Raw genomic sequence first — 21,985 nt, forward strand, 5'->3', positions numbered from 1 at the left:
AATCCATCTTTAACTCACAAAAAAACAAACTCTCTCTTATTAAAAAAGAAATGCACAGTGACAGGGGCATGGGTAGCTCAGCGAGTAAAGACGCTTACTACCACACCTTGAGTCGTGAGTTCGAATCCAGGGCATGCTCAGTGACTCCAGCCAGGTCTCCTAAGCAACCAAATTGGCCCGGTTGCTAGGGAGGGTAGAGTCACATGGGGTAACCTCCTCGTGGTCGCTATAATGTGGTTCACTCTCGGTGGGGCACGTGGCGAGTTGTGCGGATGCCGCGGAGAATAGCGTGAAGCCTACACACCCGCTATGTCTCCATGGTAATGCGCTCAACAAGCCAAATGATAAGATGCGCGGGTTGACAATCTCAGATGCGGAGGCAACTGAGATTCGTCCTCCGCCACCCGGATTGAGGTGAGTCACTACGCCACCACGAGGACTTAGAGCACATTGGGACTTGGGCATTCCAAATTGGGGAGAAAAAGGGGAGGAAAAAAAATGCACAGTGACACATATATTATGATTCAATAAATCGTAAGCTATCACGTTAAAATCTAGCTGCATTAAGCACACGCGCTCGAGGGATGAGTGTCCCCGCAACAGAGTGTTTCACACATTTCACAGAGAAATGCCAGTTTCGGAATTTGAACATATTTACAAGATCTGCTTCCGTATTATTTGAACTTTAATAAAGCTATAACACATTAAATATAACTGCATTAAAGATGTAAGGTAGGGGTGTTTCCTTTAAAGACGCTCAATATGCACATTTTCCTTTAGCGGAGCGGCAGCTCCAGCTCCACTTATTCCACAACGAGAGTGCTTCTGTATTTACTTATTTTGTATTTTTGCATTATAATCCCCTCATACTTTGCGATCTACATCACCTGAAGCTGTTTGGAAAATTTAGAGTGCATCTGGACTGTGAGCTGTGTAATTCTTCCTCATATATAAAGAGTATTATATAAATATTCTTTAGCATTTGAATAGGACTTTTTAATAGGTTAAATTAGGTAAACACTTGATGCAGTTTTTAATTGCATCTATTTATTTATTATTATTATTTCTTTTTTTGTATGTATATAATTCTGTCATTGTATATATGACTGATTTGTAAAGCAATGTGTCAACTTCTGTTGTTTTTAAATGTACTCTATAAGTTAAGGTTGACTTGACTCTCGCACGTCATCATTAGTTTAATGTGATCTCATGTTACGTTAAATGAGATCAAACGACTATTCGACAACGACATTTTTTGTCAACAATTTTTTTTTTTGTCGACGTTGTTGATAACGTTGACTAATTGTTTCAGCCCTATTGCTATGACACTTGAAATTATAGCATAGAAATCTTTGAGATGTTTCTACACTTTGATTGGAGTCCACCTGTGGCAAATTCAATTGACTGGACATGATTTGGAAAGGCACACACCTGTCTATATAAGGTCTCATAGCTGAAATTGCATATCAGAGCAAAAACCAAGCCATGATGTCAAAGGAACTGTCTGCAGAGCTCAGAGACAGGATTGTGTCGAGGCACTGATCTGGGGATGGCTGCAAAAAAATGTGGCTGCATTGAAGGTTCCCAAGAGCGCAGTGTCCTCCATAATTCTTAAATGGAAGAAATTTGGAACAACCAGTACTCTTCCTAGAGTTGGTCGCCCAGCCCTTGCTTATATAATATGTATATTAAAGATAGATTGATAATATTTCCTTATTATGTAGCCTATATTATTAATATTATAGTATGAATATTACTATATTATTATTGTTTATGTACATTTTATATTTAGTAAAACTGTGCATTCCTGAGAGCTGCATATGAGAGAGAGGGAGAGAGAGAGACACAAAAGACCTGAATTATTGGAACACTCATATCTTCTTTTGCCATGGCGCTGGAGATTCAGTAGCGGCGGAGCTACTGAATTGGCGGAGGTGCAGGAAACACTGGTGCAAGACACAACAAAGCACCTAAAGGACTCTCAGACTGTGAGAAACAAGATTCTCTGGTCTGATGAAACGAAGATCAAACTGTTTGGCCTCAATTCCAAGCGTCATGTCTGGAGGAAACCAAGCACCACTCATCACCTGCACAATACCATCCCAACAGTGAAGCATGGTGGTGGTAGCATCATGCTGTGGGGTTGTTTTCCAGCGGGAGGGACTGGGGGACTGGTCAGGGTCAAAGGAAATCTAAACACAGCAAAATACAGAGATGTCCTTAATGAAAACCTGGTCCAGAGCACTCAGGACCTCAGACTGGGCTGAAGGTTCACCTTGAGCACACAGCCAAGACAACGCAAGAGTGGCTTAGGGGCAACTATGTGAATGTCGTTGAGTGGCCCAGCCAGAGCCCGGACTTGAACCCAATCTAACATCTCTGGAGAGACCTGAAAATGGCTGTCCACCGACGGTTCCCATCAAACCTGACAGAGCTTGAGAGGATCTGCAGAAATTCCCCAAATCCAGGTGTGCAAAGCTTGTCATATCATACCCCAAAAGACTTGAAGCTGTAATTGCTGCCAAAGGTGCAAGGGTCTGAATACTTATGTCAATGTGATATTTCAGTTTTTCTTTTTCTTTTTTTTCTTTTATCCCCTTTTCTCCCAATTTGGAATGCCCAATTCCCACTACTTAGTAGGTCCTCGTGGTGGTGCGGTTACTCAAATCAATCCGGATGGTGGAGGACAAGTCTCAGTTGCCTCTGCTTCTGAGATAGTCAATTTGCGCATCTAATCATGTGGCTCGTTGTGCATGACACTGCAGAGACTCACAGAACAGGAGGCTCATGCTACTCTCCACGATCCAAGCACAACTTACCACGTGCCCTATTGAGAGTGAGAACCACTAATCGTGGCCACGAGGTGGTTACCCCATGTGACTCTACCCTCCCTAGCAACTAGGCCAATTTGGTTGCTTAGAGGACTTGGCTGGAGTCACTCAGCACACCCTGGATTCGAACTCGCAATTCCAGGGGTGGTAGTCAGCGTCAATACACGCTGAGCTACCCAGGCCCCCAGATTTTATTTTTAATACATTTGCAAAGTTATCAAAAATATGTTTTTTTTTTTTAAAGCATTTTAGCATAAGGCTGCAACATAACAAAATGTGAAAAGAAAATGAAGGGGTCTGAATACTTTCTGAATGCACTGTAGAAAGGAGTGCAGTCAGTGCTTGCGTGGAACGGAATGACAATGACTTAAAAGTTAGTAAGACGCAGCTTTTTGTGCTGAAATACCATGCAATATCATATTTTCATACACAAGGCTTGTTTCTGTTACAGTAGCCTAAACATGGAATACAAATTATTGACCTTATTTATTTTCATAATACACATTTCTGATTTTACAGTGAACAATGCATTGGTGAAAGTTATTGCTAAGAATAGAAATAGAATTTACTATCTGTCATCAAAATGTAACCACTTAAATCACTTTCCTGTTCTGCCATATTATTTTTCAACTCATTCCCTCCAACCAACTGTCATACAGACAACTTTTCACAATCCATTCAAGATGGATAAAACCAAGTCCTGGTGCCCTACATTTTTTTCTCACTGAATATCCAGTTTCACTCAGAAATATGTTACATTACAGACTTTAAATTTGAATGCAACTACTGTTTCATGCTGACTTTAACAAAAAATTTTGAGACAATGTATCAACACTATAACTGTCTATCCTGTTAAGAGGCTGAGGCCCCTTTAAATTGAAAATGGACTCTACTGTGACTTTAAAGATTCCACAATGGTTTGCATAAACTACACGCATACATGAACTCTGATGCACGGTGGTCAGACATTGTAACTGAGCAAAGCAGTCGAAGCACAGCAGCAATTGAAATTGGAAAGGTCAAAAATACCTTGGGTTGGCTATCAGCTTACTTTTGTTATAACACTCACCTTGCCACAGGTATTCATAAATGTGTCAGTCCGGAAGTTTTGGAGCATGAGAATGCTTAACCATCTATGGTAACCTAACCATCTAATTTAACCCTACTGACATGCCATCTCACACTATCACACACACACACAATTTGCAATACCTCTACACTTTCAGCTGGAACCTTATTTTTAGCACCACACTCCTGGATGAAACCAATACGCTGTGTACGAATGGTCAGGCATCAGGTACTTAGAGCAGCGCTGAAGCACATGAAAGGAATGCCAGCGCAGTGAACTGAGGTGAGGGCTGTCCTGGTTGACTGTAATCATTCACTTTATGCAATCCTTGAAATGACAGTGGAGCCAAACTTCAACCCTAAACATCAAATTACAAGCAGATATTACATTTAGGGGCAGCTGTTTTTATATGCAATGATATTTGTGTCATCAAGACTTGAATTTGTATTGTAGGACTTCAATTTGAATTTGCTTACACTAAACTGAAAATGCTGTTTTGAACTTTACTTAGTCTACATCAAACTTGGAATTCAAATATATTTGTCACGAATTGAGATGTTAAAATTCTAATTTTTAAAACCCTGATTAAGGTTTCAAAATGTACATTTTGTAAAAAATTTTAAATAAAATTCAGGTTTTGTATTCACATTTGGGTAAATTCGACAAAGACAATAATCCTCAAAAAGGTGGTGGCTCTCGCTTGGCCATGCTTCGATTCCACATTGCCACTACTTGGCCAAACTCCTTCCTTCCTCTAACAAATGTGACCTGTGCTGCACTGTGATTGATCAAGTAGAAGTTCAACTACAACTACATACAGCCTTGATGGCTTTTACTGAGTACCCCGAATGTCTTCGTCCGAGTACCTGAATCTCAATATCGTTGCTGTCTGATGAAAAGCACATATCTCCAAAAAAACTAATTTTCAAGAGCATGGAAAAACTCTTTTTCTCCTAAATAATCTTACAAAATGAATAGAAAATAACATAATTAGTCACCTTTAGCACCATAAATAGAATTGTATCATTACATACTGTATCTGTTAGTGAACTGTTTGATATTTTAATTGGACTTGCATGGATTTTTGTTAGCGAATGTGGACATGCACGGTTTTCTTATCATGGTTTCCAATGGCGCATGTTCAGTTACTTGAGTCTAACTGCTCATGTTCCCAGAACTCAGTTGGAAGGTTATCGATTGCTAGAGAATTTATTTTTGGATATAATCTGAGCTTTCACTTACTATTTTAGATCGAAATTAGTTTTATGACACGGGTTTCTAGTCCGCTTGTTGAGTGGACAGTTCGGTTTTGAGATGCGTTTTCCTGGTTAGAATAAGCTTTCACTCACGGTTTCGTGAAGATGGAAATCTGGCAATCGTATATGGCTGGTATAGTCTACTTTTTAAAGCCACCCGACATTGTGCATGCATGAATGGCTTTGGCTGTCAGGGAAATCACAGAGCCAGCGCGATATACGCAATCTCTTCACTACACTTCAGCCGGACAGCTGAGGTAAATTAGATGACGCTCTTCAAAACATAAGGGTTTTTGATGGACACTTCTCAAGGCCAATGGAGATACTTGTTAAACAGATAGCCTGATTAAACATCTTTCATTGGTCATTTCGATGCACAATTCAAACAGTAGGAAGAGGTATTTTGGCTCATGCCAAAAGTGGAGTTACGTGTTTTTCATCGGATAGCCATGATATAAACCATGATTTTTTTTTTCACCTGAATCAGTATATTAAACGTTTGATCTAAGATCTAAAATTGTGCTATGTACATTTGAATATTAAGTGATGTAATTCAAGTTCAAAACTACATATTCATTTTCTAGTAAAATATTAAAATTCAAGTCCTAAAATTCAAAATCAAGTCCTAATGGCACAAATATCATTCTATATTTTCAGCTGTTTAATTTTTTTGTGTTGAAGACCACAAAACATCCATGCATGGTTTATCTGCAGAGATCGCGCAATGTAAAAAAAAAAAAAATTACATATTTATAGACAAAGAAATAAAACTGGCATGTTATATTTAGCTAAAAAAATAGATCTATTGTGTAAAATTAAATAAACTGAGAAAAAAATTTGTTTGTTAAACAAACAAGTTCAATACTTCTATGTCTATTATTTGAAAGAGCTGAACAGCACATTTCCCAAGGATCAATATAATACTAATACTAACACTAACATATACAGTGCATCCGGAAAGTATTCACAGGGCTTCACTTTTTCTACATTTTGTTAAGTTACAGCATTATTCCAAAATGGATTAAATTCAATATTCTACAAACAATACCCCATAATGACAATGTGAAAGAAGTTTGAAATCTTTGCAAATTTATAAAAAGATTATAAAAATCACATGTACATAAGTATTCACAGCCTTTGCTCAATATTTTGTTGAAGCACCTTTGGCACCAATTACAGCCTCAAGTCTTTTTGAGTATGATGCTACAAGCTTGGCACAGCTTTTTTGGGCAGTTTCTCCCATTCTTCTTTGCAGGACCTCTCAAGCTCCATCAGGTTGGATGAGGAGCGTCGGTGCACGGCCATTTTCAGATCTCTCCAGAGATGTTCAATCGGGTTCAAGTCTGGGCTCTGGCTGGGCCACTCAAGAACATTCACAGAGTTGTCCCGGAGCCACTCCTTTGTTATCTTGGCTGTGTGCTTAGGGTCGTTGTCCTGTTGGAAGATGAACCTTCGCCCCAGTCTGAGGTCCAGAGCGCTCTGGAGCAGGTTTTCATCAAGGATGTCTCTGTACATTGCTGCATTCATCTTTCCCTCGATCCTGACTAGTCTCCCAGTTCCTGCCACTGAAAAACATCCCCACAGCATGATGCTGCCACCACCATGCTTCACTGTAGGGATGGTATTGGTCAGGTGATGAGCGGTGCCTGGTTTCCTCCAGACATGACGCTTGCCATTGAGGCCAAAGAGTTCAATCTTTGTTTCTCATGGTCTGAGAGTCCTTCAGGTACCTTTTGGCAAACTCCAGGCGGGCTGTCATGTGCCTTTTACTGAGGAGTGGCTTCCATCTGGCCACTCTACCATTCAGGTCTGATTGGTGGAGTGCTGCAGAGATGGTTGTTCTTCTGGAAGGTTCTCCTCTCTCCACAGAGAAATGCTGGAGCTCTGTCAGAGTGACCATCGGGTTCTTGGTCACCTCCCTGACTATGGCCCTTCTCCCCCGATCGCTCAGTTTGGCCAGGCGGCCAGCTCTAGGAAGAGTCCTGGTGGTTCCAAACTTCTTCCATTTACGGATGATGGAGGCCACTGTGCTCATTGGGACCTTCAATGCTGCAGAAATTTTTCTGTACCCTTCCCCAGATCTGTGCCTCGATACAATCCTGTTTCGGAGGTCTACAGACAATTCCTTGGACTTCATGGCTTGGTTTGTGCTCTGACATGCACTGTTAACTGTGGGACCTTATATAGACAGGTGTGTGCCTTTCCAAATCATGTCCAATCAACTGAATTTACCACAGGTGGACTCCAATCAAGTTGTAGAAACATCTCAAGGATGCTCAGTGGAAACAGGATGCACCTGAGCTCAATTTTGAGTGTCATGGCAAAGACTGTGAATACTTATGTACATATGATTTTTTTCGTTTTTTTTTTTTAATAAATTTGCAAAGATTTCAAACAAACTTCTTTCACGCTGTCATTATGGGGTATTGTTTGTAGAATTTTGAGGAAAATAATGAATTTAATCCATTTTGGAATAAGGCTGTAACATAACAAAATGTGGAAAAAGTGAAGCGCTGTGAATATTTTCCGGATGCACTGTACATGATCCTAAAACTATAATCATATCCTCAGCACAAGAAAAAAGGAGAGAAAGATATCCAACTGATAAAGTTTAAACAAACTGTGAGTAATTATGAAAAGATCTTAACACAAACTGTAGCCTAACAAGTTTTTTTTTTTTTTGCTAAAGAAGAAAACCCTCATAAATGAGTTAATGATTTATTACAATGCTGATTTAATATGAAATTAAAACTGTGTGCCCCATCTCTGCTCAGTTGAAGCAGCTAGTCCTTCTTTGTTATGGACCTGAGAAAATGCTCTATTTTTAGATTTAGACTTTACACATGTATTGAAAATGTGTTTGACTTGGCAGCAAACACCAAAAACGATCAATATAAATCTTGTGTCAGATAATGAAAAGATCCGTTATGTAAATGTTGTTGCATGAAAAATATTAAATATGGCAAAAGGTCATGCCACACAAAGTGTTGACCACACAGAAAGATGACAAACAATGGCAATCATTTAAACCAGGACACAGGGAAGAATAGTACAGCTATATAAAACCAAAAGTCTTCAAATGGGTGTGTCTCCCCACTTGTTACCCCAATTCATTTTTGAGGTTCATCTGCTTCTAAACTCAGCAAAAAAGAAATGTCCTCTCACTTTCAACTGCTTTTATTATCAGCAAACTTAACGTGTAAATATTTGAATGAACATAAAAAGATTCAACAACTAAGACATAAACTGAACAAGTTTCACAGACATGTGACTAACAGAAATGGAATAATGTGTCCCTGAACAAATGGGGGGGGGGGTCAAAATCAAAAGTAACAGTTAGTATCTGGTGTGGCCACCAGCTGCATTAAGTACTGCAGTGCATCTCCTCCTCATGGACTGCACCAGATATGCCATTGCTTGCTGTGAGATGTTACCCCACTCTTCCACCAAGGCACTTGCAAGTTCCTGGACAATGGCCCTAGCCCTCACCCTCCAATCCAACAGGTCCCAGACGTGCTCAATGGATTGAGATCCGGGCTCTTCACTGGCCATGGCAGAACACTGACATTCCTGTCTTGCAGGAAATCACACACAGAACGAGCAGTATGGCTGGTGGCATTGTCATGCTGGAGGGTCATGTCAGGATGAGCTCCAGAGTACAGGCCCCGGTGTAATGCTCATTCCTTCGACGATAAACGCGAGTACAACCATCACCCCTGGTGAGACAAAACCACGACTCGTCAGTGAAGAGCACTTTTTGCCAGTTCTGTCTGGTCCAGCGAAGGAGGGTTTGTGCCCATAGGTGACGATGTTGCTGGTGATGTCTGGTAAGGACCTTCCTTACAACAGGCCTACAAGCCCTCAGTCCAGCCTCTCTCAGCCTATTGCGGACAGTCTGAGCACTGATGGAGGGATTGTGCGTTCCTGGTGTAACTCGGGCAGTTGTTGCCAACCTGTACCTGTCCCACAGGTGTGATATTCAGATGTACCGATCCTGTGCAGGTGTTGTTACATGTCGTCTGCCACTGCGAGGATGATCAGCTGCCTTAGGCGTCTCACAGTATGGACATTGCAATTTATTGCCCTGGCCACATCTGCAGTCCTCATGCCTCCATGCAACATGCCTATGGCACGTTCGTGCAGATGAGCAGGGACCATGGGCATCTTTCTTTTGGTGTTTTTCAGAGTCAGTAGAAAGGTCTCTTTAGTGTCCTACATTTTTATAAATGTGACCTAAATTGCCTACCGTCTGTAAGCTGTTAGTGTCTTAATGACTGTTCCACAGGTGCATGTTCATTAACTGTTTATGGTTCATTGAACAAGCATGGAAAATATTGTTTAAACCCTTTACAATAAAGATCTGTAAAGTTATTTGGATTTTTACAAAATGATCTTTAAAATACAGTGTCCTGAAAAAGGGACATTTCTTTTTTTTTGCTGAGTTTAGTTTCACTCTTTAAACTGTATGGCAACTTATCAATAGGGCTTTCAAGCAAATAACTTACACATAAATGCACATCCTGCCTCAAGAGAATGCTAAACAAACCAACTACCTCATTTTTACTTTAATTTAATAATCTTGCACCTGATATGCAACCATTAACCTATAACCACGACCAAAACAACACTATGAATCTGTTTAAAAACTCTGATTAGAAACATAGAAACCATATTTACACAATATATGGGTTACACATTGGGGGCATAAAATTGACACAGTGACAACTTCCAACCACCCCCTCCAAGAAAAAGACTGCAACAGGGGTTACAGGGAATAAATTTAGCACACAGAATGATGTTGGCCGACCAATAACAGCCAGCAGAAAGGAGAGTCTAGATGCAGGATGATTTAAAGATTCACCTGCACACCACTGGCTGAGAAGAACAATATTACTGGTTGGGTTTCCACCTCTAAAATGTCTCTGGCCACACACTTGAAATCAGAAGAAAACCTAAAAATGGGGTCTAACAGTCGCTGTTCAAACGTATGTGAGAATTTGCATTAGTGAAAGACGTTTTGATTTGAGATGGCATACTTGCACTTGCTTGAAGGCAGGTTATAAACTACATTTGATTCCATATTATCTGAAACAGAGCTTGCCTTAAGTTCTTTTTAGCTGACTATTTTGAAAAAATGACCCAAACTGCATAAATCGAGAGACTAATATGCTTTAAAGCTGAAGTGTGTAATTTTAAGTTAAAATACTGTCTTCTATCATAGCTGAATATGCACAAACTACAAGTAAGCCATTTTTTGTATGATTTTCCAGAAACATGTAAACGCTGTGGCGTCCCAAACCAGCCTGTCAAAGCAACATTGGCTCAGCCAATGGCATGATTTGGGGCGGGACTATTTGCCGTACCAATGGCCATCATTTTTCATTATCCTAATTATTATTTTTGCAATTCCGTCTGGTGGCACTTGTGGTGCAGAATTTACACACTTCTTTAGCTTTAAAAAGTGTGTTTATATCGTAATAATGTGACTAGCCAATAACAGATTATTAATCATCTCAAAGTATTACTGAGCACTAATGAATATAAGCCCTAAATACAAACACTGAATAAACAAATATACAGAAGATTGAATGGGTCTGACACAATCAGACTCATTGTTCTTGTAAAGCATTCACAATGATACGGCAAAAAAACTGTGTGGATTATTTAGTAACCTCCTCATCATGAGACAGTAAGACCACCTGAACCTGTGAAGGACTTTAAAACAGAACAAATAACAAGCTAACTTTGAACTGTGCTCTTGGAGGCAAGGTTATAATTGTCAGTTTCACAGAAGACTTAATGGGGTAACCACAAGGGTAATCATAATGGAAATGGGAAATGTACACAATCAGGAAACACAATGGGACTCAAGTTCTGAGAATGCGTCATGTAATACGCAGTGGCGTGGCTATTGGGTGTGGCAACTACAATTGAATTGATTTCTCACAGTTTCAATGGTCTGTCATGTCAGCCAGGATCTGACAAGGTTGAAGGTAGCAATTATGAAATTACATATGGCCTGCTTTCGGATATTAACAATGTAACCCGAAGTTTCAGATTTCTAGTCTGCAGAGGTATGCATTATGCTGTCATATGCTGTCTGTGTCTGTAAAGAGACGAGCGTGACAGAAGAATGTAAAGGGTGACAGCAGTACTATTAGTTTGACCAATAAAAACCTCATGAGTAAGTCATTTGACAGTTATGTTCACAGTAAAACCACTCTGTACAATTGTAGTGAGCAGAATAGCATTTCAGAATGCACAACATTTCAAACCTTGAGGCGAATGGGCTACAACTAGGGCTGGTCAATATGGCAAAAAATATTATCACGATATTCTTTTTCATATCATTCGATATCAATATTTATCACGATATACATTCACATTTGCGCATTGCAAATCTTTTTGAATTTCCAAGTTGGCAGACGGAGAAAAATAAAATCCTAAACAGTCAAAATAGTCTATACAGAACTGCATTGGGGGCCCAGAGACAGCCAAAGCAGTGGTATCTGAGGGATCTTCTACTATAATATTACAATATTTTATAGAGTTTATCAATCGAGTGCAGTTAGATATGAATATTAAAAGATGATCTGTTCATTTTGAATCATAATGACACTATATATATATTTTTTTTTTACATTCAAATTATTTTCATATTTCATTACATTCAGATACCCAAGTATGGGGGCACAGAAGCCCTTGTGACTGAGGAATGATACTGTATGGGGGTTCAGGGGTATCTCCTGAGAGAACATTCAGAAAATTTAAAAGTCTGAATGGACCCTTTTTTAATTTTTATTAAAGTGAGAAAGACTAGACTACAAACTAATAATTTTATTGTCTTTCATCCTTGTCAGAGATAATGCCATCTGAATAATTTCACAAAATTAGAACAGAAATCTATTTGTTTATTATTATTTTATTATAATATGCAGATTAATAAAACGTTATGGTCTAAAGGCGCTCTAGAACCACGATAAGTTATGTGGCACCTCATGTTAACTCACATGCAGGGAGAAGAGGAAACACGTGAAGAGCGGGACAGGGCATAAATGAAGCGTGTTCAGTACTAGAGAAAAATATCCAAGAATACAGTGCAGAAAGATCAGGTACGATGTAACCAGCACTTCTGTTTTGTCACGCTGCTTACTAGAGATGATGAGAGGGCGCAACCGTCGTCATGATGTCTTGCAGTCCGGATGGAATGCGGGGTCCGGACCCGGAACGCAGTGACTGGCATAGCTGGGACATTAGCAACTTCCACTGATGCGGAAGAAATCCGCTCAAAGCCACTCCCAATGCTTGGGAACAGCTTGCCCCACGCTGCTGTTAATTCTACAAACCACCTCGCGAGCGTGGCGCTCGGCTTCCATAGGAAGGAATTGAAAGTGCTCACTCACCTTCGCTCACCACACACCAGTGGAAACGTACGATAAGAAAGCCGAACTGCTTGCATTTTTAGCAACACACACCTGATCGTCTAGATGTAGAACACAGGCTAAATATTGAAAATTAATCAAAAGCTTATCATCGATATCGTGGAGTTTTTTATCACAATAAATATCGAGATCGTTTAATCGCCCAGCCCTAGCTACAACATTAGAAGACCACATTGGGTTCCACTTATGTCAGCCAATAACAGAAAGACGAGTCTGCAGTGGGCCTACCATTTGTGTACCTTAGCAGGTACCTTGTGTATCAGACCAGGCTATGTTTTTTCCAGTCTTTAACTGTACAGTTTTGGTGAGCCTGTGTCCACTGCAGCCTCAGCTTTCTGTTCTTGGCTGACAGAAGTGGAACCCAACGTGGTCTTCAACTATTGTAGTCCATCCACCTCAAGGTTCGACATGTTGTGCATTCTGAGATGCTATTCTGCTCACTAAAATTGTACAGAGCGGTTATCCGAGTAACCGTATCCTTTCTGTCAGCTCGAACCAGTTTGGCCATTCTTCATGACCATACTCTACTTTTAATCATGTTATTGCAGCAAGATCTGCCATGAACAATAATACATTATTGGCTATACATTATCGCAATACTAAAATTTCAGTAGTCGGTATTTGACTATTCTCAATACCAGCTTCAAAACCACAACAAATAATAACACTAAATAATATGTTAATTATGAAAGAATGGTTTCAAGTTCTTAAGTAATTATTCAAGACAGTCAGTAATAAAATAACAATAAAAAATAGCAATGAATAGAAATAGATTAAAAATAATAGAACAAAAAATACAAATTAAGAAAATTCTGTGGGTTTTTTTAACAGTTTTAAACATTTATAACAGCAGTAGGCTATCAAGTATTCAAGTAAACATTTAGAATGAAATGCAATATAAAACTACTACTGGTCTTCACTGTACGATTATAATACATTCATATTTTTTAAAGCTACTAAAGTTACCCAGTCAAGAGCAGTGAGTGTTTTCTCATTCATGTTAGATTATTATAATGACACACTACACTGGACGGCAGCAGGTCTACTAGCTTACATTTATACTTACAAGTCCGACATTTATCCACCTTTTTCTCCACTGTTTATGTTCACTTTATATATCACTCACTGTTTACGTAAATACCTCTCCAAGACGGGCATTTTGGCAGAATTCTGAAATGTATTTGACCGTTCAGGCACGCATTAGCGCAAGCATTTTTGGAACACATACGCATGTTCAGCACACGCACATACGCTGCCTGTCAATCAAACAGGGCGCAGCTGTTACTAGATCGCTAGCGAATTATAAAATGACGTGCTCTGGATTACTTTCAACAGCAGAATAAGAAAATGAACTTTCTAATAAGTGACACAGGCCTAGGCTATCACAAATATTGCCAGTTATTTTTTCATTATTGACGTTTTAATCAGTCTGCTTGTCCGGTCGTGCAAGTAAAATTCTCTTTCACTTGCCCCTTCAAAAATCCACTTGTCCCGGACAAGTGTTAATGTCAAGCCCTGATTAAATATTGTATTCAATATTCTCCGATAACCATTTTTTCTTCTGCAGTATAGGTCCTAAAGTGAATATATGTTGTTTTAAAAGAGTTTTAGATATTATTTTGGAAAACAAGCCAAAAAAGACTAATCAAAAACGTATTTTGTTCCAGTTTGTTCCAATGGGCTAAGACTACACTCTCCCACCTTTATGTTCACTTCAATCCATCTTTAACTCACAAAAAACAATCTTTCTCTTCTTAATACAGCTGCGTATCGATGACTTTCTTCATGATAAGATACACATAGTGAATGTGGCACATATATTATGATTCACTACGTCGTGAGCCATCACGTTATAATCTAGCTGTAGCAAACGCGTGAGAGTGACAAACGTCCCCACGCCAGAGTGTGCATCAGCCAGGAGAAGATTAAATCTCTTCCCCGGTCACTTCACACAACTCAAAGACGCGGCGCTGACCACACAGAGAAATGCCAGTTTTGGAGTTTATTTTAATAACCCGCTTCCTTATTATTTGAACTTTAATAAAGGATGCTTTAAAGATATAACGCCGGGGTGTTTCATAGCGAAACGGAATGCGACACAATAATAATTTATCTAGATTATCTTGTTTTCAAAATCGTTGGAAGCCAAAACCGTAATTGAAAATAAAATGTGATTAAATCGCCCAGCCCTAGGTTGATGTGAACATTAACTGAAGCTCCTGACCTGTATCTGCTTGATTTTATGCATTGCACTGCTCCCACACGATTGGCTGATTAGATAATCGCATGAATAAAGTAGGTGTACTGATAAAAAGGTCACTGAGTGTATATATTACAGATATTGAACTCTAAGCAAAAAAATAAAATATTTTGTGATGAGTTGGGCTCTGTGCAGATTTCCTGTCCTGACTAGAATGAACTGAGGCCCCAAAATAGTTTCACTCTGCCCTACAGTGGTTCACTACAAGCCTGACAGGAACAAGAAGGGGGCCACCTTAGCAATTACACAACTTGTTTATGTTCGATCTGCTCTCTAAATCTCGCATAAACTGGTTTCATGATATTACTCAATCTTTTCTTTTTCAGTTTTCATACAATTGTGGCCAACACCCACAGGTGTTAAGCCTAACTACAAAAACTATGCTGTAACAAAGCATGAAGATCCAAAATACTCATAATATGTTCTACACACATAACCTGGGAATGAGCCATGAATATCTTGCGTATTTGATTGTCGACGAAGATAAGTGTAGCTAAGCAACATTTTTGTTCTGGGATTAAAAAGTCTAGATTTTCTGAAAGAGGCCTACAAAAACATGTACTAAATAGGACTACATGGCATATTACAGCCACATCCAATTATTACAGGCCAACAGCCTGATCATTTGTGACATATCCATTGTTTGTCATTAGTTTTTTCAAAAGTCTGTAAGGCCTAGTAGAAGTTTACTCCTACTACTCTGACATACAGTAGCCGACCATCAGACACATGGAACAGGGTCCCAAAATGGAAACTGGCAGAACTTTGAATGCATAAATTTCATCCAAACCAAGGCTATGATTAGAAATCTGCAGAGCAATGAGATAAGAAAAATGTGCTTGGTTTCCAAAACAGCTCACAAAACAAATAAGGCCAAACATTTTTTGAAATACCTATATATGATAGCATTTAACTTTGTATATTTCATATGATTTTTACCAAAAACATGATACCAAAAATACTATGGTATTTTCTTTCTTCAAAAAAATAAAATAAAAATAAATTATATATATGTGTGTATTATATATACATATATACACATATACAGCTGAAGTCAAAAATTTACATACACTTAGGTTGAAGTCATTAAAACTCATTTTTGAACCCTCCACAGATTTCATATTTGGCAAATCGTTTACGACATCTTTGTGCATGACACAAGTAATTTTTCCAACAATTGTTTACAAACAGATTGTTTCACTTTTAATTGACTATATCACAATTCAATTGGGTCAGAAGTTTACATGCACTAAATTAACTGTGCCTTTATGCAGCTTGGAAAATTCCAGAAAATGATGTCAAGCCTTTAAACAATTAGCCATTTAGCTTCTGATATGAGCTGTACTGAATTGAAGGTGTACCTGTGGATGTATTTTAAGGCCTACCTTCAAACTCAGTGCCTCTTTGCTTGACATCATGGGAAAATCAAAAGAAATCAGCCAAGATCTCAGAAAAAAACAATTGTGGACCTCCACAAGTCTGGTTCATCCTTGGGAGCAATTTCTAAATGCATGAAGGTACCACATTCATCTGTACAAACAATAGTACGCAAGTATAAACACCATGGGATCATGCAGCCATCTTACCGCTCAGGAAGGGGACACATTCTGTCTCCTAGAGATTAATGTAGCTTGGTGCGAAAAGTACAAATCAATCCCAGAACAACGGCAAAGGACCTTGTGAAGATGCTGGAGGAAACAAGTATCTATATCCACAGTAAAACGAGTCCTATATCGACATAACCTGAAAGGCTGCTCAGCAAGGAAGAAGCCACTGCTCCAAAACTGCCATAAAAAAGCCAGATTACAGTTTGCTAGTGCACATGGGGACAAAGATCTTACTTTTTGGAGAAATGTCCTCTGGTCTAATGAAACAAAAATTGAATTGTTTGACCATAATGACCATCGTTATGTTTGCAGGAAAAAGGGTGAGGCTTGCAAGCCGAAGAACACCGTCCCGCAGGGAAGCATGGGGGTGGCAACATCATTTTATGGGGGTGCTTTGTTGCATGAAGGACTGGTGCACTTCGCAAAATAGATGGCATCATGAGGAAAGAAAATTATGTGGATATATTGAAGTAACATCTCAAGACATCAGCCAGGAAGTTAAAACTTGGTCGCAAATGGGTCTTCAAATGGACAATGACCCCAAGCATACCTCCAAAGTTGTGGCAAAATGGCTTAAGGACAACAAAGTCAAGGTATTGGAGTGGCCTTCACAAAGCCTTGACCTCAATCTGATAGAAAATCTTTGGGCAGAACTGAAAAAGCATGTGCGAGCAAGGAGGCCTACAAACCTGACTCAGTTACACCAGTTCTGTCTGGAGGAATGGGCCAAAATTCCAGCAACTTACTGCGAGAAGCTTGTGGAAGGCTACCCAAAATATTTGACCCAAGTTAAACAATTTAAAGGCAATGCTACCAAATACTAACAAAGTGTATGTAAACTTCTTACCCACTGGGAATGTGATGAAAGAAATAAAAGCTGAAATAAATCATTCTCTCTACTGTTATTCTGACATTTCAGATTCTTAAAATAAAGTAGTGATCCTAACTGACCTAAGACAGGCAATGTTTTCTAAGATTAAATGTCAGGACTTGTGAAAAGCTGAGTTTAAATGTATTTGGCTAAGGTGTACACTTCTGACTTCAACTGTATGTGTGTATATATATATATATATATATATATATATATATATATATATATATATATATATACACACACACACACACGTATGTATATTTATATATTAGAGGTAGACCGATATATCGATTTTACTGATTAGTCAGTGCCAATAGTTTTTAGCTATCGGTTATTGGCAAAAATCTATGTCGATAGTTTATTTTTTTTAATCAAAATTTTTTTTTATTCATTATTAATAAACATCATCCGGTGAAATTTTATATATATATTAGAGGTAAACCTATATAAATAGTTTTTACTGATTAATCGGTGCTGATAGTTGCTTTTTTGATCTATCATTATCGGCAAAAATCTATGCTGATAGTTTGCCATAGTTAATTTCTTATCAATAAACCTCATCTGGTGAAATGTATATAAATATATACATACATTAATACGGTATATACACAGAGCATTGTAACATAGCCAAGTCTACATAATTTGTTTAATTAAAAGGCCCCAGTGTATTTCAAGCTTGTTTATAGTTAAAAGTCATACGTTATGCACTATATCTTAATTTTTCTTGTTATTATTTGAATTTTCGTTGTGCAATAAACTGTTTTTGGGATTTTATTCATTTTGGACTCTTGCAGTATCAATGTCTGTGCCCATCATAGCAAGGAAAGACTAAAAACTCTTTGATCATTCTATAAATCGATTTAAAAGAACTATCAGCCAATTTATTGGTTATCTGCCTTTTCCACCACCTTAGTTATCAGTACCGATATATATATATATATATATATATATATATATATATATTTCTCCCTGTAAATAACAGAAATATTTGTTCCTCAAATTGAGCTAAAAGGAATGATCTGGGTAAAAAAGATAAACTCTTGTGTTTGCAAAGCAATTCTTATGGATCAATTGTACATTTGAAATGTTTGCTGTTGATACCACGGGTCTTCAAACTGCACTAATGCCTGGACATTAGACACTGACAAATGATAATTGAAGGCTTATTGATCAGATGTTCAGCACTGACACCCATCATTTTTACAACACTGTTTTGACTCATTTGCAAAAAAAAAAAAAAAAAAAAAAAATTGAAAACATTGACACGTTGTGAATCTGTGATATTAAATTACAATAGCTTTTTTATTGTGATGCATGCAAAACTTTAAAAGAAAATCTGAAAACTCCAATACTAGTCGGTTGCTAAAGTAATTAACTTTCCATCTAAACTAATAATGATCGGATCACAGTATTCCAGTCAGCAAGATGTACGTTTCCTGATTTCTGTGATCAATCAATACAAATACAGTCCAAATGGTATCTCGATTGATTTGATTGTGATTGTGATTTAAAATACTCATGCACCCTCTGTCAACTCTGCAAATGGCTGCATGAAACCGGGGCCTGGCTGAACTTGAAAACCATTTCCAAGCCAGCAGTTTGAGCTACAAATAGATCAATGCTGTTCTCAAACGATCGATAATCTGGCTTTAGGGTCGAGGCACACACTCCGTATTATCGACCGTGCCGAGTCTGAACCGATTAATCGAAATCAAAACGACCCAACATTTGATTCGTTCGCCCCTTACCCTGCAATGTCCTTCTGTATGGCTCTACTAACCCGAATGTGTCACAGTGGTCAAGATCTACAGCCCCTTTTCCTTTCAGAGTAACGAATTAAACTTGTATATTAAAATGTAAAGAAGAAAACAAACTCCTTCGATATTAAACCCGTACACATATAATAGGGGAAAAAAACAAAGGTGCTAAGTTGCACTTACTTTCTCCATTTGATTGTTGACAGTTGCAAACAGCGTAGACAGACGCGACCAAAACAATCAAAGTCCACAGCCGCATTTTGACCCCGGGGGAGCCAAAAATCTGACCAAATATCCCCTCCAAATACGTCTCCGTTTGGCTAACGACCTGTTTTAATAGTCCAGTGTTGTTTTGTAAGATAGAATTTAAAACGAAAAAACGAAAAAAGCTCTCTTGTCACCCCCCTCAGAAAAAAAAAATGGGCGGAGAGGAAAGTCCAACGTGTTAAATCCGCTGTGTGTCTCGCGCACTGACTGCTGCTACGAACACGCTCGAGAGCTAAGCTAAAGACAGCGTGCGCTGTTGACTTTCATTCAAAGTAAAACAATCCGAACGAACGATGGTGCATGCGGAGAGCATCGTGTACGACGAGCAGCCGAATCCTCATTTCCGATCGATTGCATGTATTTGTTCAACACTTGCGCAGATTGGTACAAGCCCTGAAAAAATGGGGAGAATAAAAAAACGGGTTGTAATGGCCGCGCGCATACAGCGCAGGCAGACATAGCCAACTGTGCGCTTGATCAACTTTTTATTCGTTTTCCTCCTGTTTATTTCTGGTGCACAGACAAACTGCTGTTTATAGACTTGTAAGTTGCAGATAATAGCCTCGAATTGCCCCAGGGTTCGTAAAAGGCAGATTTCAAATGGTACTTTTTCTAGGTGCCTTCTGACAGAGAGCTTTGATCGTAGTACATTTACGGGTCACCGGGCTTTACAGTAGTTTATCCGTACAGGGCGTTCATTTCTTACGATTAGCCGATAATCAGCGGACAGTTACACAGACACTGTCAAACAACTTTCGAGACAACTGGACGAGCAGTTCGGGAGGCTTCTGCAGGAAATAAAAAAAACACACTACTGAGATTTCCAACTCAAATGCTCCACAATCAGTCCAGTCTCCGTTGCTTTGCTGGCAAGCAGTTTTCTTGCTTCTCTGGTCAATAGAGCGAAGTGATGTGATGTTATGACGGTGGAGATTTGGAAAGTCAAATAGAAGAGAAAAAAAAAATCCCCCACGCTGGTTGTAAATGCATTGACATGTCCCCTCTCTCTCAAGGATCCCCCGTTCCTGCCTTTGCTCCAGTAAACAAGACCTGACAGAGCACAGGGGAAATGTGGACTGGAATTACGGACCGAGCTTTGCAATAATATAGCGTGCGCGCGCTAACTAAACATTTAAATCAAATGCACTCTAAAAAATGTCACAATGAATAAACACTGACCTCTCTAGAAAATTCAAAAGATAGTCTACGCACTCCATGCATATATATATATATATATATATAAACTCCTTTTGTGTCTGACAGAAACATAGACTTTATACAGTATAGCAAGCCAAAAGTAGGCTATGGGGTGATAGAGGATCATTATTTTCGTCTGTTTATTCTAGATAAATTAGCACAAACAAAAAAGTGCTATAGTATTTTTAATACACCATAGGCCTACCATTTTTTAACAGCATATTTTTGGACATTCTTCGTATTCTTTAAAGTACCATGGAATACCATGTATATTAGTAGGCTACATTAGTACATTACCATGATACTTCACAGTACTTTTAATAGAGTATGGCTGTAGACTTGCACTTTTAGTCTTGCATTACAGCATGTTTATGCCTTGGGGACTTGAGGAAAACTTGCATACCCAGTGAATTGTCTTATAATGTAGCCATCATTTATAAATAGCCCAACAGTCGACAGTAGATGCAAAACATATTGTAGTGAAATATTACTCACATTGTTTATAGTTGCCAAATTCTCAGTTTGATCCAAGGACCTAACATGAATGAACAACAGACAGGTACAGAACATCAGGCTCCTTTAGGTGAGGCCAAAAGGGGTTTGGCAAATTATTAGTTTGTCTTGTCTTAAGTTTTTGAAGATGCAACCAAGCATTTGGTAGTTATTGAGGATTTAGTGGTACAGTACATCTGTATTAGCTTAACCTGATTCCACCACATTCATAATTTCAAACCCATTTGGTAGACTTTGTGAGAAATAAAATTATTAGGTTGAGATCAAGTTCATCCATGTATAATGGATCCTGATACAATATCTGAGCCTCAGGGATGGAAGGAGATCATAATAACAAACACAGACATCCTGACCATTGGTGAGAACTTTGTTGGTAAGAAACAGGATTGTATTGTACGATAAATATGTTTTTGCTGCCACACTTTCCTTAAAAGGATAGTTCACCCAAATTCTCTCATCATTTACTCAACCTCATGCTATCACAGATTTGTATGTCTTTCTTTCTTCTGCTGAACACACACAAAGATTTTTAGAAGAATATGACAGCTCTGTAGGTCGTCACAATGCAAGTGAATGGGTACCAAAATGTTACAGCTCCAAAAAGCACATACAGGCAGCATAAAAGTAATCAATAAGACTTCAGTGGTTTAATCCATGTCTTCAGTAGAAATATGATAAGTGTGGGTAAGAAACAGATGAATATTTATGTCTCTGCCCAGTAGGTCGCCAATAAAGATTTATAGTAAAAAAGGACTTAAATATTGATCCTATATATTGTTTCTGAAGATATGGATTTAACCACTGGAGTCTTATGGATTACTCTTATACATTTATGTGCTTTTGGAGCTTCAAAATTTTGGTACCCATTCACTTGCTTTGTGAGGACCTACAGAGCTGAAATATTCTTCTAAA

At 38.6% G+C, this 21,985-nt stretch overlaps 1 protein-coding gene across 1 annotated transcript in view; it reads right to left on the minus strand.

The window, feature by feature from the left end:
* insra (insulin receptor a) overlaps positions 1 to 20,384 on the minus strand; it is a 103,039-nt gene extending 82,655 nt beyond the window's left edge. Inside the window, exon 1 of the mRNA XM_051698480.1 lies at positions 19,280 to 20,384. Coding sequence (XP_051554440.1) covers positions 19,280 to 19,355 — 76 coding nt within the window. The 5' untranslated portion in view covers positions 19,356 to 20,384. The remainder of the gene's footprint in view (positions 1 to 19,279) is intronic.
* Between the last annotated feature and the right edge of the window lie 1,601 nt (positions 20,385 to 21,985).

This window comes from Myxocyprinus asiaticus, chromosome 5 (assembly GCF_019703515.2).
Source record: "Myxocyprinus asiaticus isolate MX2 ecotype Aquarium Trade chromosome 5, UBuf_Myxa_2, whole genome shotgun sequence".
Lineage (NCBI taxonomy): Eukaryota > Metazoa > Chordata > Actinopteri > Cypriniformes > Catostomidae > Myxocyprinus > Myxocyprinus asiaticus.